The sequence below is a fragment of the Emydura macquarii genome, unplaced genomic scaffold (genome assembly GCF_026122565.2).
Source record: "Emydura macquarii macquarii isolate MOO-44397 ecotype Brisbane River unplaced genomic scaffold, CSIRO-AGI_Emac_v2 contig_1043, whole genome shotgun sequence".
Taxonomy (NCBI): Eukaryota; Metazoa; Chordata; order Testudines; family Chelidae; genus Emydura; species Emydura macquarii.
This window is the reverse complement of record NW_027131180.1, coordinates 20,138,206-20,155,911: the sequence shown is the minus strand read 5'-3', so window position 1 is coordinate 20,155,911 and position 17,706 is coordinate 20,138,206. Positions and strand designations below refer to the sequence as shown.

The 17,706-nt window shown below is 41.2% G+C and overlaps 1 protein-coding gene across 1 annotated transcript in view; it reads right to left on the bottom strand.

Annotated features, from left to right (window-relative positions):
- The window catches only part of KCNJ6 (potassium inwardly rectifying channel subfamily J member 6), a 49,978-nt gene extending 38,346 nt beyond the window's left edge, over positions 1-11,632 (bottom strand). Inside the window, exon 1 of the mRNA XM_067545339.1 lies at positions 10,723-11,632. Within this exon, the coding sequence (XP_067401440.1) occupies positions 10,723-11,620 (898 nt within the window). The 5' untranslated portion in view covers positions 11,621-11,632. The remainder of the gene's footprint in view (positions 1-10,722) is intronic.
- Positions 11,633-17,706: the final 6,074 nt, after the last annotated feature.

The window sequence follows — 17,706 nt, the reverse complement described above, 5'->3', positions numbered from 1 at the left end:
TAGACTGCTGGAGCATGTGTGGAGCCATTTCCAAAGACACAGGAGTCTGGCAACTTGAATGATCAGCGCCAGAGTGGATTTCTTTCATCCGCTGATGGATTTCACATTGGAGTAAATGACACACTCCACAAAAGATATATGCTTTCACTAGCTAAACATAGAGGGTTTGCCGTGGGATGAAATTTAGCACGCCTGGTTATAGTGACCAGAGAAGGAATGACTCTTTATAAAATGTTGAAATAAACATTTTGATCTCTTTTAAGACCTGAAAATACAAAACACTAAAAGTGAATTGTTGCTTTTGAGTTCCTTTTTGACCAGAAATAATTTGCTTCATTGCATAAGTGCTCCATGTGTGAAACTCCTATCAACGTTCCACATGTAGGGGATACATGGGATTGGATCCAGTGAACTGTACTAGTATTTACCATTCCTTGCTGAGTACTGATGTACACTCAGCATTGTACAGAACATAAGACGCATACAAACCATGCCCTGAAGAATTCATAAAATAAGACCCCAGTCCTGCTATTTGATTCACCTGGGTGAACCCTTATTCCTGTGAAGAGCCTCACTGAAAGAAAGGGGGCTGTCCATGAATGCCAAGGTCCACCTGTATGGAAATTGCAGGAAGAGGGCCTTACAATTTTCTTTCAGTGAAATATTACAATTACAGTGTAAAACAGTTCATTTGTCATTTTAAATAGCTGAAGTTCATGTACATGTAGAAAGGTGGCTTTTGTTCAAGAACAAAGTTGTGGGTTTTTCCCCTTTAAAATACTCCATAGTAACTAACATTTTACATGGGCTATTCAGAGAAGGACTGTTAATGATACACCATGTTAACTGCTATAATTTGTCATGTCGGCTTCACAAAGTTTCCAGGCACTGATATGTATATTCATAGATGTACGATAAGTATTCTGATCCACATCTATTTCTGACTCTCTATCCCTTCCACATATGTGAAAGTGAAATCCAAGCCATCATGGAGAGAACCATGCGATAAATGTATTATATTACTCTGAATTAGATTTATTAAGCACTTTAACTGCCCTGTGCCTGCTAATCCCTTTCCCTGGAGTTTATGCTAACATTCCAAACTGCACGGTGGCTTCAGATAGCCACGATTACAAATTAAAAAAGAAAATCATCCCGATAGAGAGATATTCTTCCACTTCTCTCTACATGTGGTGTGTTCCCTGGCAGTCTGCACATGCACATACAGAAACAGACGGTTGCTTAAAGCACAGGACAGACAAGATTCAATCCTGCACCAGTGCCAACTTTCCAAAAATAAAAATCATTTATTGCACTCCTCCAAGATTAGAGACAGAACCGCAGGGAAGGGGAAATTCTCAGCTACCCAATGGGACACGGCAATCACTCCTGGACCTGCAGGGACATGAGCTGGGCTTGAGGAAATGGGTGGCTGCCAATATTATTTTTGCCTTTAGTCTTGTAGCAAGATAGCTGCGTTTCTGCCTCATTCTGCTTTCAAAACTCTATGTCCCCCAACTCCCGAGTTGTTTACCTTTTTGAATTCAGCTTGTGTTAAGCGATCAGAACTCACACACCGCAGAGTCACCAATGTCAGTGCACTGGGTGCTGTGTATCATGTCCAGGATGGGCATATTTTTCCCTAAAAGTTCTGTCTCTGAGTCACAGGATGTATGTAGGGCAAAGTGCATTGGCTATTTATTTATGGGCTTTTTAACATTATCTTTTCCCTTGTGTTCATATATCTGAAGTTTAACTGGGGTGTTTCTGAGGGACAGGTACCAAAAGGAAAAGGATTGAGCTCTGCGGAAGGAACAGTACATGTTTCAAACCAAATGAGCCCTTCCACTCACCTGGTCTGTGAATTTTTAAAGCTACATACTACAACTTTTTAACTGCTTTTGTGTAGGTTTTAATTTTTTTTGGATACAATATACAGTAGATGTACTTTACCCATATTAATGGGGTATATGTTGCTATAGAGCAGTAAATAACTGATGGCACTGATAAACTATGCTAAATCTCCCATCAGTGCATCATGCAATACCCCTGCAGTCTGTCAAAACTCCTCTAACCTCACGTCAGTGTCACTTGAGCCACACAAATCTGCTTTCAATTCTGTACACTTCACCTTGTAATTGTCTACATGCAGCTTTGCAACTGGTGTGCCTAGGGCCAAAAAAATGACATCTTGATATTGCATCATGACATCTTTTAATAGATTTTAAGTCCAGAAGGGACCATTGTGATGCTTTTAGTCTGGCCTCCATATGCGATGGTATAGCAGAGCATTGCATCCTATGCAGCCAAAAATAGGGACAGGCTGAAGAAATTGGGCTCACACATACATCACCCTCTGACCCTGAAATATTTGAAATATTTGGGTGGAAGATACAACCTGAGTGCAAGATAGTATTAATTATTATTATTTATTACTTGCTATATATTCTATGATATCCATGTAATACAAATCTCTCTGAAACTGCTGTCTTTTCAGCAATGCACCAATTGGGCTGGTGTGGTCCAGGAATGGGCACCATTCCTCAGACTGTTTAAAATCAACATTTCTCCCAGAAGAGAGAGACCCTTCTGCCCACCTCTGCAACAAGAAAACCTCGCAGGCTGGGGGAAGCAGGACCTATGGAAAAGCGGTGGTCTCTGTTTCTGAGGAAAAATGAGATTTGTGTTGCTCAGCAGTAAGGCAGCCTGACTGGTCAGGATTGGCCTTTTCAGCTGAAAAATGGCCCTGTGAAACTAAACCACAGACTTTTCTGAAGATGCTCAGAGTAACTTACTGGGGCTTTAACATCAAACAGTAAATGACCTACTTAATTAGCCTAATTGTTTCGTGCCAATTTAAGAAACACTAATTTGGAATGTGGCTATAACCCCCATATAGTCTCACATTGGAGCTCTTGACAACCCTGTTTCCTTTAGAAAGAAAGAACTCAATTAACTATTTTGCAGACCAAAAGTTTGGAAGATTTCTATAATTTACTGCAAATGTAAACCACAATCCATGCGTGCACATTCCTAGTAATGTTGGTAGGAATTGCAGGCATGGATCCTGAGCTGTGTATATTCTGTATAACTCACAGAATGTAAAGAACTCCATTCATGTACCATGAAAACAAAACTATAACACCTGTTAAAGTCTCAGGTCCAGATTGACTGTCACTTTCTTGCTGTTTTGCACCTCTCTGGTGATGCAAAGCAGCTGTAAACCCATTGTGACCAGCCTGTTAAACTGGGTTTGTGGCTGCTTTGTGTTATCTGAGTGGTGCAAAGCAGCCAGAGTGTACTGATGAAGCTGATCTTCAGTTTGTTTCCTTGTGTTTTAAATGCCATAGTATAATTTTTGAGTCTATGAGGTTCAGTGTAACTGCAGTTTTTCTTTGCTCTAACCTCTGGAGAACTCTTGTGTGGTGGCCTCAGGAAACCCAGAATCAAGGCCATAAGGGAAGTTTCTAATGCTGGCAATTTCCCCTTTGGATATGAAGCACATATCCATAGGATACAAGAAGGAATATAAAAAAGCTGCGTCCTTTTAACATATTTCAAATGTTCTGTGGGATTAACTACAGTCCATAGCCTTGTCCTTTTGAGTCTGTCAAATTCTTATCTTAAAATTGTTTGCCTGACAATTTTAATTGTTTCTTTTATATTTTCTGTCACTTGTGCGTTCATAGTAACTCTTCTGTTAAATTCTGAATGAAAACATTTTTCTGCAGTTGAATGTGAAGAACAACAGACAAACAATATGCACTAATGCAACTATCTGTGATTTTTGAGAGAACCTAATGATATTAGAAAAGTGTACTGTAACTGTGACGCTGGCAGATCAGGTGCCAGCTCATGCCGGAGCCACATCCCGATTCACTTGTGTATTAGTATAGATAAGTGTTCGTTAAATGTATGAGTGTATTTGTATTTGCTGGAAATGAGTGGGATGTTACTTGCATTGCTTTCATTTATCTGTATCCCGTTATACTGTAGTAGCAAATATTTACATTGTGTATACCTCTGAGATTAAATAACCCATCAAAGGAGAAAGAAGCCTTGTGGAATGCAAATGAAGAACTTTAACAGAAAAGTGCTAATTTCAAAACAAGTGGTCATTGTGTGTGATGACTGGAGGCCAGAGATTCAAAATGCATTCCTCACTGTCTGTCATCAAAGGAAAAACCCATTTGGGTAGTGACACCATCATCTTATTTTCTGTGGGAAGAAGCTATAAGTATAGATTCAAGGAAAGATCCTGGATCTCTGGACTGTTTGGATTCTTACAGGGAAGTGTAGTACCAGATGCAAAGCGGAGATCTCTAGAGACAATCTGGGTACCCTGAAAAGACTTTTGGGAAGCTGGCAGTTTATTACATCACTGCCACCATTTGGGATTACAAACTGTGACTCACCCATGCACGTTTTACCTGCCTTAATCTCTCAATAACTCTGATTTCCTTTTTTTAGCTAATAAACCTTTAGTTAATTTACTCTAGAATTGGCTACCAGTGTTATCTTTGGTGTAAGATTTGGAGTACCAGTTGATCTGGAGTAAGTAATTGGTCTGTTGGACTGGGAGCAACCTGATGTGGGGTGATTTTGGGTTTAAGTGAGCTTTTATAACAATGTCCAGTTTGTCTGGATGGCAAGATAGACTGGAGCGTCTAAGGGGACTGTCGGTGACTCCATGGTAAGACTGGTATAGTGATCCAGGAGTTCACATTTGTTGTTGTCTTGGTGAGATCTAATTATAGAACACACCACCAGCTTGGGGTGTCTGCCCTGTTCTCTGATAGTCGGCTCTGAGGTAGGCACTCATAGTTGTGAGCCACTCCAGACAGTGTGACAGTAACATGGTTATCCTTCAATACAGTTTGATAAGATGGTACATCAGAAAAGAAATATTAAACTGAAAACAATTGAGGACCAAAGAGAAAAGAAAAGAACCTCATCTGTCCACTGGAACTTCCTTTGCCAGCAAGATTTCCCAGAAACTTGTATAGCAGGGTATTTAATTATGTTTTACATCTGAACATCAAGCTCTATTGAACACGCTAATTAATCTAAAAGATCCAGTTCATTTAAATAAAAATGCCAGGGGTAAAATCCTGCCTCAATTGTGAAGTCAATCAGACCATGATTTCATCCCAATTGTTCAGAAGAACCACATTCTCAAAAGGGAAAAATTGAAAGTAACTAAAAGCAAACGATCAAAATGAGAACGAATGAACAAAACTATCATCTCCAAAATCAGCTATTCCAATTCAGATGCTCTGCTTTAATTGGTCAAAGATCAAAGAGACAAGGATAATAAATGTACATACTGGCAGATATCTATAAAGGAAAGGGGCTTGATTCTTCATCACTGCTTTTCAGGAGGTGTTAGAACTGCTGTCTCTACCTGCAGGCATTTCTGCTGCAGGTGAAAAAGTTCACTGATTAAATTATTCCCAGGGAGTTAGGAGTGAAGAAGCTCTTGACCTGTGTGATGTACATATGAGCTTTGGCACAGATCGTTCCTTCCTCTTTTGAAAGCAGAAGTGACTGAGATCTAGAGAATCTCTTTTGAGGGAAAGCAGCTCAGTGCCGTCATCCTATTCTTCCCTGGACCCCCTACAGAAGTCACTCCATTGAAGTTCCATGGTGTGTTGAGGTGGGGCTTGAAGTGGATCTGAGAATCCAAGATCTCTCTGGAACATCATCCTCAGTGGACCCTTTGGTGCTCCATTAAGAAATGGAATTGTTGCTGCTTAAGTGAGATTAACTCCTTCTGGGTTCACTCAGTGTTGGATAGTGAGCAGTTCCAGTAGAACCCAGCCAATGGTAGCATTGACCCATGATATCCAGGGGTCAGGGTGCAGCAGAGCAATGTAAAGGGCTCAGCTACTTTCCTTGCATCTGTGGATGTGAAGTTGATCATTCTGCAGCTCCCCAAAGCTCTTCCAGCTGAGGAAGGGGGCTGTTCCTTGAAAACTATGAGGTGCTTTCAGTCCCCTCTGGCCCTTTGTCATTTGTTTCTCCATGAGAAAAGGTGATCTAGCTCTTCGTTAGATAATACTTTTTAACTGTGACAATTAAAGGTAAATCCCAGACTGGAATGTTGGGTTTCCTAAACAGACTGTAGCAATGCAATGCGCACCCGTGATGCTTCAATTAACATGAAGAATGATTATGGGCCTGGCCTAGTGACATGGAGATAGAAGCAAAATCAGCAGGAGAGATCCAGGTTTTAGACTAACCTGGTGATTCTTATTTACTCTGCCTGTGGGGATCATGTGCACCATGGAGGTGACATGTTTGGTCTCAAAGTGATAGGGTATAGAAAAGCAGAATTTATGAGTGTCTCTGTTTCATGCTATGTACTCCAAAGTGCCAGCCATGAAGCAGCATTGACAGCATAGAGTCGTAGAAGATTAGGGTTGGAAGGGACCTCAGGAGGTCATCTAGTACAACCCTCTGCTCAAAGCAGGATCAATCCCAATTAAATCATCCCAGCCAGGGCTTTGTCAAGTTGGGCCTTAAAAACCTCTAAGGATGGGATTCCACCGCCTCCCTAGGTAACCGATTCCAGTGCTTCACCACTCTCCTAGTGAAAAAGTTTTTCCTAATATCCAACCTAGACCTCTCCCACTGCAACTTGAGACCATTGCAGATTCAGTGTCAATGGAAAGCAGTCCTTGTAGCTTTTATGCAGGTTTTGAAATCCCATATTGTCTAAGATCAAAGCTACCTATAAAGGTATCTGCCAAACGAAACAAAAAGAGAAGCACCTCTACTGAAAGTCTGATGTTGTTTTGTTCTGACCATCATTATTAAATAACAGCCATGTGACAGATTGACCATATCATGTAATATCCTGAATAAACCTTTTGGAATTAAGATCAACTTTATTGAATTAGGATTAATATCTTTAGGGTGCATTGTATTAAACATGCATTTGTGTATGTGTTGTGGTATTGTTTGTACCTTCTGTAGTAGGAAGGGAGGATGCTAATCTTTGAAGCCATCCCTTGTGGAGATATGTGTATACTAGTTTAAACTGGATGGCCAAAATACAAAGAAAAGATTTTGGATAAAAGCCTGGATTTTAAAATGACTCATGTCCTTCTTCTTAATCCAGCAAATGAACAGGACCCTTGGTCCATGGATGGCCCCAATCCTTAGGGGAGGGTTGGATGGACTTGACCTACTGGAGCTTGTCATAAGACAATGTGCTTGTTCTGAGCGGAAGCTCTGATGAATTTATAACCACAAAGAACCCACCAGGCTGAAGTGATGCCTGGTAAACACATTAGCATGCGTATATGTTCTTTTATTGTTTTCTTTGTAATTCTTTTTACCTTAAGAATAAAGTAGGCTTGCTTAGAAATAGCTGTGTGGGTAACTTATATCTGTAGCAAGCACTCTGTTAACCGTCTCTGAAGAGAAAGCAAGTGGGTCTGTTTAGGCAAATTGTCTTTGCTGGGAAATACACAGCAAAAGCATGGAACTGTGCAGTCTGGGCACATCCTGGCCTGAAGGGAGTGAGACAGGGGTCTCCACCCAAGAGAGGCAACAGCTGGGGAGGTGGAAGCCTGAGAGAGGCTGCCCTGACTGGACCACTGAGAGGAAATACAGGTGCAGTTGCCTGACCTGTGAAAGTCCAATCTTCTCTAAAGAAGGTACTAGAATATTTGAAGTAGAGAGTTGGTTTTCCGCAAAGCTTGTCCTCAGAAGTCTAATCCTTCTTACTGGCTCTTTTTGGCACATTATTTGCTGTTTAAGTGTGAACATTATAATTGCACTGATAGCTTGAAGAGAGCTGGTTGTGGGGTAACTGGGAGAGAGCTGCTGTGGCTGTAGCTGCAGTTTAAAATCGGGTGGCTCACTGGTGAGACAGGTGTTACAGATTAACGACATGGGCATTAGCCCATAATTAAACAAGAGAAGGGAAAATGTTTGTGTAGTGCAAATAATATTTAGAGGATGCAGATATTACTTCAAGCAAAATGCAGTTCTTAGTTCACTCCTGCGAGGATAATTCAAACTTGCTCAGCACAATTTTGGCTGATATTTTCATAAGCAACTGCATGAACATGAAGAACTGTATGAACCTTTTGTCTTCTTTTCCAGCCATTTTGGATATTGCTGATTTGGTTACTTTGGTAGTTAAATGTCCCTTTAAATCTAATAGTCTCCTAAACCAAACAGACTAGTTCTTTCCTCCTGCTAAGGAAATTCCTTAAAATAAACATCACTTGAAATTAGAATGTCTGTGAAGCTTGCAGCGTTCAGTATTCAATGCAAACCCCTTCTCCCTCCCCCATCCCCCAAACACAGCCTGTCCTACTCCACCACACACCCATAGTCCTAATTCTTGGTATTTAATAATTGCCCCAAAAGTGCCAGCAAGGAAAGTTAAAGCTGTTGTTGTTATTTGTATTCTTGGCATATACTCAGATATAAGTGTGACAGAACAGAAACATCAGGAGAGAATATAAAAAATGATAGCTTAGAATTGGAACAGAAGAAATACCAAAGATGGTACATCTTTTGTATTGTGTCCGTTCCTGAGAGGTCAGTGAGCCAACTCAGAATTGAAGCTAGTTTAGTCCTAATTCTATCTGGAATGTATTTCAAGCAAACAAACTTTGGTCACACCACGGGGGCACTGCAGTATAATCTATTTCCACCTATTTTGATAATCTATTTCTATTTCCTTTGGAGAGGCTTGACTGTGAGCAAGTCTGATTTCTCTCTCCTCTTTCACCTCCATCCCTTTTAAGAAGTAATTTGAGAACATAAACATCTCTTTGAAGAGCAGTAGAAAAATTTGGCCAAAAAACTGTAAAGCAAGCAAGGCTCATTTGAAAAGAGAATCAGAGATGCTGTGCGGGCTGGAATTGCTAATATCCATATCAAAGGGAGGCATTTGTTAGGATAGGGCAATCATAAGGGGACAAATATGGCAACTCATTACTGTGGAAGCAAAAAGACAATAAATCATTCAATCAATAGGGCTGTAGTTAAGAGCAGGCACAGCTTTCTACCATGTGTGCCTAGCCAATAGCCTCATTTACTATATAAATAACATTCTATGTGCACATTTGACTGCTTGCCCACACATTTTCCACAGCTAGTGAGCATGTTTGTTTATGTATCTATAAACCCTTTTGCAAATATTGGTCTCTCAAGCTGTCCATGAGTCAGAAATATAAATGAGCTCTATTACAAATATATTTGTATCAAATATCCACATGAACCTGAAGATGTCTATATAACTTTGCCATGCAATTTCCTGTGTTGCATTTTATTTTTAACACATAAAAGAATATAAATAAAAAAATAAAAATGAAAAATAAATAAAATAAATAAAAATAAATGCTTATAATAGCTACTGTTTCACTTTTCAACAGTTGATACTGAGAAGCCTTTCAATCTCGCAGCCGAAATCATAACAAGATCTAATGGCTGGAAGTTGAATTTAGACTAATTTAACCTTGAAAGTAAAATGGAATTTCTAGCAGTGAGAGTAATTAAACATTGGAACAGCTTATCGGGGGAGGTGGTGGACTCACAGTCTCTTGGGGTCTTTAAAACAAGTTTAGATGTCTTTATAAAATATATGCTTTAATCCAGTTTCTGGTAAAAATTCTATGGCCTGTGTACACAGGATGATCATAGTGGTTCCTTTTGGCCTTACAGTCTTTAAATCTACAACTCTATTGCTTTTATGTGACACTTCTCCCCTTGTTCTATATGCCTTTCCATTGTTTGTATGCAGTGTTGTTGTAGCTGTGTGGGTCCCAGGATATTAGAGAGACAAGGTGGGTGAGGTAGCATCTTTCATTGGACCAGCTTCTGTGAGTGAGAGAGACAAGCTTTCAAGCTACACAGAACTCTTCTTCAGGTCTGGGAAAGGTACTAAAAGTACCATGGCTAAATACAAGAGCAAACAGATAGTTTAGCTTTGACTGTGTACACCCATTTTAAGGCTCCTGTACACTGCCAGAGTGGTATAAAGGGGCCTTAGTGTAAATGAAAATCAAGCCCTTGATATTTTGTGATCTAAAATAAAACCAGCCTAAATGTTACAACAAAACAAGCGTTAAAAAAAATAAAGTGTAAAATTGAACATATATTATTTCATACTCGATGTAAACATCTTTTGGGAATTTCATGGTAAAAGTTTGCGCATGGTGCACAGTTCTTTTTCCATTACCCATGAGTAATTGGGAACAGCAGGTACTATGGTATTTGCACATTATGTCTAATCAGGGATTCAGATTAGATTTTTACAAAACATTGTAAAGCAGTTTATCACACTGGCTTCTACAAGCTTGATTTACTTTTGTGATAGAATGACAAATAATGGGATGACACGATCTGGAAAATGTAGACAGTGATAAATGTTATATCATTTTCAAACCAGATCAGAAACAAATGTGATTTCATTGGGCAAAGTTGAACACAAAATTAAACAGAGCATGCTTTTAATTTTAAACCCAACAATACTGCTGATGCCTTTTGCAAATGTAATGTCTGCTTCCATTGTTGAAGTAATTCTTTTAAAGTGAGGTGAAAACAAAGGTTTTCTGTGGCACATGAGGCACCAAACAAGGAATATAATGACCAGTCCAATTCAGATTTACTGTATTTCCCCTGCTGAATATAGTGTATATCTGAAATTTCTTTTAAAAATTAAAATGTATACTTTACACAAAGTATAAGAAACATTACCTGTTGCCTCCACCATTCCTTCTAGAATTACAACAATTTCTAGTTCCTCTTTGGGCAATTGGTCTTTGGAAATCTCCCAGAAAGGACTCTGCTGGTTAATTTCATGGCTGATGATCAGTGGTGAAACCAAAAAGAGACGATCATCCCCTGTGTAATAACCTACGTTGATATCTGTCTGGTTGAGTGGTATAAATTCCCCCTCCTTTGTCTGTTTAGATTTGATCAACTTGGCTCGTATTGATGCCTCCACAATGTGTGAATTCCTAAGGTCCCCTACTCGGAACATCAGGCACAACTTCCCATCCCGCATGGAAATGACTGCGTTGGTAGAAAAGACCAGGGTTTCTGCTCTCTTCTTGGGCTGGGATATTTTCACAAACATGCAACCAACCATGAAAGCATTGACAATAGACCCTAAAACAGACTGAACTAAAAGCAGAATTATTCCCTCAGGACATTTGTCCGTGATGACCCGATAACCATACCCGATGGTGGTTTCTGTCTCTATTGAGAATAAAAAGGCTGAGACAAATCCATTGAGATTACTGACACATGGGGTCCATGTATTGTCTCCTAAATGTTCCATATCACCTCGGATGTAAGCAATTAGCCACCAGATCATTCCAAAGAAGAGCCAGGTCACAGTGTAAACCATGACAAAAATCAAAAGGTTGAACCTCCATTTGAGGTCGACTAAGGTAGTGAAGATATCAGTCAGATAACGATAAGTCTCTCTCACGTTCCCATGGTGGACGTTGCATTTCCCATCTTTCCTAACGTACCTCTGGATTTTTCTCTTGGTACATACTTTGCTTATGTGTTTTGGAAGATCCTCTCTAGCTTGTTTAGGCAACTTTGGCTGCTGAATAGTGACGGGGCTCTCCACGTCCTGCTCCATTAGGTCTTCTTCCAGTATCTTACCTGCCATTAAAAATGAAAAAAAAAAAAAAATTCTGTGTATACAGACAATTGAATAAACACTCAACTTCCTTCTGTATTAGCAGTATGAAACAAGTATTAATTAATTACCAAATAGAAATAACTTTGAAAGGAAACTTTTTCTTATGTCATGGGCTTCTATCTATCATTTCAGAGATTTGATCATGTCTACACCAATGTTTAAATTCTGCAATAAATATTCAAACCAACGTTCTGTCCCCTTTTAAAATGTAATACATGATACTGCTTATGAGCCAAGAATGATCTTCTAGGGGATAGCACTGATATAAATGAAGAAACAGATCTGTTTTGGGGCTTAAGTCACCAATATGAGCAGAGAAAATGAGCAATTGTTAGACTATTTTTTTAATTGATGCCATTACTAAGGAGAAAAGAATTAAGTAAATGTAAGTGTTTTTAAAAAACACTTTATTTTCAAAGGAGCCAATTCTGTTCTCATTGACCTCAATAGAAGAAAGATTGGACCTTAGAATAATATACACTAAAAGGAATTCAAACCAATTTCTATACAAAATAGATGTACTTATACTGAGCATGAGCAATCTGTGTCCTGCTCTTGCTGATGTAAAACACACAGTACTTCAGACCTTGGTGCCATGGTAGTTCACATTAATCCTAGTGCACTGTCCTTTCTAGAGATATGAGCCTCTAGACACCCTCGTGTGTGTCTGTGTGCCTCCCAAATATTTAAAAACAGAAACAACAGTAACAATCGCTTTCTCTCCCCACTTTTTCAGAGAAATAGCTTGATTAGTTTATAGGGTTTTAGTTTGCGTGTGAGAATGTATGGATGTTGCATGTGAAAAATTTACTGAGGGAAAGCTAAGTCAAATTAATAAGTTTTGCATTTCATTCAGACCACAGTGAGACCTGTGGTTATTCTAATCTCTTGTGGGAATGCAGTTTGTGGGCCTGTGTGAATTACAGCTCCTGCTCTGCCAAGCCTCACCCTATTGGCCGAGTTTCGTTGTTCCAATTAAATGTAGTGGTCATGGTTGCGGAGACAGAAGCAGTTTCTCAAGTAGCTAGGACCACTGCCGTAGAAGACTCTGAATATCAAAACAGAGGCCTTGAACTATGAAATACCTTCTGGTTCAAGAGGAATTATTCTGAGGCCTGGAAATATCTGAATCTGTGAACCAGGCTCTCTATTCAGCGTGGAGCAAGTGCAGACTGCAGAACACTTGGGTGATTTGTTTTTAGTAACCTACGTTGCTAAGCAGATGGTCTGCTGAGTTTTGAATCACTTGGAGCTTTTTGGGGTGCATGGCTTCATCCCTCTGGAGCAGAGTCAGAGGATCTCTCAAAAATTCTAGGTGCAGGTAAAATAGACATTAAAAGAAGGTGTTATACAAATACAACAGTCTCTCTACCCCACTCCAGCTGTCAGCCATGCCCCTGTCTATCCAACAACCTTTTCTGTGAAAAAAGGCATGAAGGTTGGAAACAGTATTGAAACCTGCTAGCATTTTTTTGTGTTAATGGTGTGGACTCCGTTCTGTGTCCTTTTCTAATCTTGTTACTATTTCTTTAAAAGAATTTTATTCAAGCTGTGTTCAGGGGCAGCATTTATAGTGATGTTCCAACTAGTCAATTCTGGATGAACTTATCCCAGTTGGTGGCAGTGCTGCCTGCTTGGATTATCTCTAATGCTGTATAATGAAATAAACACAAAAAACACAAACCTTTTGGGGTTGTGTAGCCGGGAGGGGTGGTCCCCCTCTGAGGAGGACCCAGAGAGGGAGCCAGACCCACCCTGGTTGACAGAAGCCTGCCCTAGGGAAACACCTGGCTGGAAGCCAGAGGGCGGGACTAGGCCTTTAAAGGCCCCAGGGGCCCCACTGACCGGAAGCAGGGGGGCGGAGCTAGGCCTTTAAGAGTCAGGCCGGCGAGCTCAGTTGGCAGGAGGCGGCCGAAGTGGAAGGATGTGTCTCCTCTGGAGCTCCTAGCCAAGGCTGGGCCGGGGAGCCGGGCCGAGAGGGAGTGGCTGGCCTTAAACCCAGACTGGGGCTTGACCGAGGCCTCCCCCAGGTACCCTACGGCCTGGGAGTTGGAGGGACCGCCAGAGACCCCCTCGGCCTGGGAGCTGGAGGAAGGCCCATCGGGGCTCCCAGCAGACTACGAGCCGGAGGAGAACCCCCTGGAGACACCCGGGGCCTGGGAGACTGCACCAGACCTGCCAGAGCAGTGCCAAGCCTGGGACCCTGAGGACCTACCGGCCCTGCCCGAGGCCTGGGGACCGCAGGACCTGGAGGAGCTACCCTTCGAGGGTGAGCCCATGGAGCTCCCTGAGCTGCCGCCCGTGGACAAGGAGAGCCTAGCAGGTCTACCGAACCTCAGCGACCCAGAGGAGGCAGGTACCGGGGGTTTCGGGGAGGAAGAAGCCCAGGGATCGCCACAGGTTAGTGGCTGAGTCAGGGGCAACCTGGGTGGCGTGTTGCGGCTGGAGCCCCGCCGACCCAGTGGCAAACGCTGTTGCCACTGCCAGGGCCCTGGGCTGGGACGCAGTGGAGACGGGCGGGCCTGCGTCCCCCTCCCCTCTACCCTATCCTCCGTGAGGAAGCCTTCCCCGCCGTGCCGTTCCCGAGAGCGGCTTGCTCACCTGCCAGCCCTTCTCGAGGGCCTGGCCTTAAGACTGCTTGCCTGGCCAGCCCTGCTCGAGGGCCTGGCCTTAAGACTGCTTGCCCTGAAAAGGGGCACAAGACTGCTCCCGGTGGGAGGTAGCTGGGAGGGGTGGTCCCCCTCTGAGGAGGACCCAGAGAGGGGAAAACCCGGACGCTGCTCCCCGGTTCCAGGGGCACGTCCACAGGTTGACAAACCAAAACCAGGAAATTTGGCGTTAAGGCTTTACACTTCACGCCTAACTCACAATTCCTAGGGAATTTCAGTCCATGGAATCCATACAATCACAGTAGAGTAACAGACCCCTGAAATACCCAGAAAGTTATGAGACCTCTGGCTTTGAGTTTTAATGTAATGTTAATTAGACTTGTAATGTCAGTTTAATGATTTATTACATTTAAAATACTTGAAATATTTTGCTTTCCTGTCACAGTTAGACTCTGGCATATGCAAAGAGACACTATGTAAGCTCTGACAATGCACTGCAATCTCTGCTCTTGGCTATTCAAGCCAACTGTGTTGCTCAAGAAAGGCTCAGAACTAAAGTTGTGCAGAGATTGCAAATGGTGCCAAATAATGTAGTGGGACTAGGAGGAAATAAATACACTGGTTTCACTTGTGATTTAAGAATAAATTTGAAGGAAGTCTCCAGAGATGGAACTTTCCAACAACCATGTACTGTACCCTCTAGCCCACCTCGTAAGTGTATTTTTCCTTTTAAAGTACTTATTACTACTACTTTGTATTTTCTTAGCATATTTAATTTGAAGCTCACAAAGTGCTTTATGTTAAATAAGACCCTCAGCACTGAGTGATCTGAAGCACAAAGAAGGTTTAGATCCAGAATTTCCAAGGTGGCCACTGATTTTTGTAGTAGAAACAAGCACAGTTCAGAGCACGGGAGTGCAGAGACTGCTAGTGTGAATGGCCCTCACAGACCTCTCTCTGCAGGGTGGGGGAAGCTTCTTTCTCACGCATAAGGCTATGCAGGGGCTGCTCACATTCAGGTTCTTTGTACACAAAAAACCAAACACTTTGAACTCACTTTTATTAACCAAAGACGATCAGTAACTTTAATCTAAAACTGTTTCAATAGAATATCTTACAAATAGACTGCCACAGCCACTTAGATTACTGCATGGATCTTTGACAATTTCCAATGCCAACCTCTTTAGACTGTCAGGCAGTCCCTGGAAGAAGTTAAACTCAATACTCCAACCTTTTCCCATCTATTCTGGTTACCCAGTAAATCCTGTTACTCCTTCCAGCACCCAAGCAAGTCACAAACAAACACGCCCCGCTTGAGACTGTCAGTTCTGAATTCCATCGGTTAGAGTCTCAGCAGCTAGACACGCTCAGTCTGGATTCTAGCTCCAAAGGGAAACTCAAGAGCAGCAAGTCCCTAAATAAATGATGCACTGATTGCACATCTGCGCAGAGATGCCAGGCAAACATCTTTTAAGCACCTGGCAAGATCCCTTGTATATCATCATGGCCAGTAAAAAGTCACACATGGATGGTGCTGTAGCCACAAGACACTTCATCTAATGATATTTTACTGGCTATCAAGCCAATTAGCTTACGTTGTTTATCTCATTTCATTTTTTCTTACTTGAAAGCTATTTTTACTCTTAGTGGTTTTCTTCATGACAAATATATACAAATAATTAGCCCACATGCTGAATAAATATTTTCTATCTTGTATTTGTTTATGGACCAGTCTATACTAAACTTGTGCAAACATGATGGCACAGGGTAGCAACACCCTGTCTATTTAGCATATTCTGTTCAAAGTAATACTCTATGGTGAATCACTTAGACAATTACATAATGTGCCTAGGTGTCTGCAGGGTGCTCATTTCACATTCTGTCCAATTCCATGAATGTGCAAACATAAATAAGTCTCCTTACTGGTTCAGTCATGTTTAATCATAGCAGTACCCAGCGATGCTGGTTTGTTCTTGCCTATATTACTGAGAACTCAAAAAGGAATCATCTAACGTCTACACTAATAAAGTGATCTCTATATTCATGGGTAACATGAATAGGACACTAATGGTAGACTATTAGTTGTATAGGAAACTAAAAATATAGCTGTCATTACCTTCAGGGCTGCAGGTGAACAAACAATACCTAAAGTGTTGTTGTTAGTGGTGGCAGCAGTACTAATTTATATTGCAGTAGTGCCTGAGAGCTCCAGTTATTGACCAGAATTCCACTGTGCTTGGGGCTGTATAAACATAGAAGAAAAAGACGGTCCTTGAGCTATAGGACTTACATCTCTCCAAATGAAATGTTCATATCAATGTGACTGCATATCTGTGTGAATGTACATTACATTGGAGGTGACAATATATAAAATTATTAAGTGGTCTTGCTAAGGTCAGTATGAATTATAATTTTTATCAGATGCAACAGAACTCTGGTATAAATAGAGCCAAGTGAATGTTCCATAGTTAATAATTTTGTGAATTGTTTGTGTACAGTTTACTATCTCTTCTATTTATTAGTAATTGAAAACTATTCACCTAATTTCAAAGAAGATTATTTTCAAGCATTTCATTGCAGGTATTTAAATTCATGCACTGTTAGTTAGTTTTGATTATAGTTTGACTTAGTTCACACGGTATTCTTCTCCTTTCCTGGTTGGATGTATGTAATCTTTGAATTATGGTACAGATGTTTGCATTCTAAATTGCAATCTTGCTTTCTGTTAATGTGCCCTAATATTTACTTTAACTTTGATGTTTTCACAATTGTTCCTGCCAATAAATTCATTTACTAGAATATTTGTGGAAGTGGAACACAGAAGTGATGTGAACACAGATAAAACAAAATAACTTTTTGATTTGAGCGCTCTTGGCTTGCCCAGAATCTTTTTTTTGGGGGGTGGAGGAAGGGGGAAGGTGAGGCACAGAGTTCAGTCAATACCTATTTATAAGGATAGATTGGGAAATATCATACTTAAGCCTTCTATCTGAATAATCACTATAGCTAAACTGGGCCCTGGTCTACACTGACCTGACGATTTGGCGGCAGTCGACGGGAGTTACGCAAGAGATTGCGTAACTCCTATCGACTGCTGTGCTTCCCTTCTGCGTGGTGTCTTCACTGCACTGCGCTGATGGGAACCGTGTTCCCGTCGACGCAGTGCTACGCCACCTGAGGGGGTGGTTTACCAGCGTTTACTTCTGGATCGATTGAGCGGGTCTTTACTGGCTGCTCAATCGATCCAGATAGGTTGATCTGACAGTGGCGACTTTGCTGCTGTCAGTATAGACATACCTTGAGTCGTTGAGGTGGACATCAGTTAGTTAATATGCCACTCCAATTTGTTTCCAATAGCAGAGTTAAATTGTTTCTGATGCCTTCTCCCTATGAATTTGTTTAAGCAAATGTTTT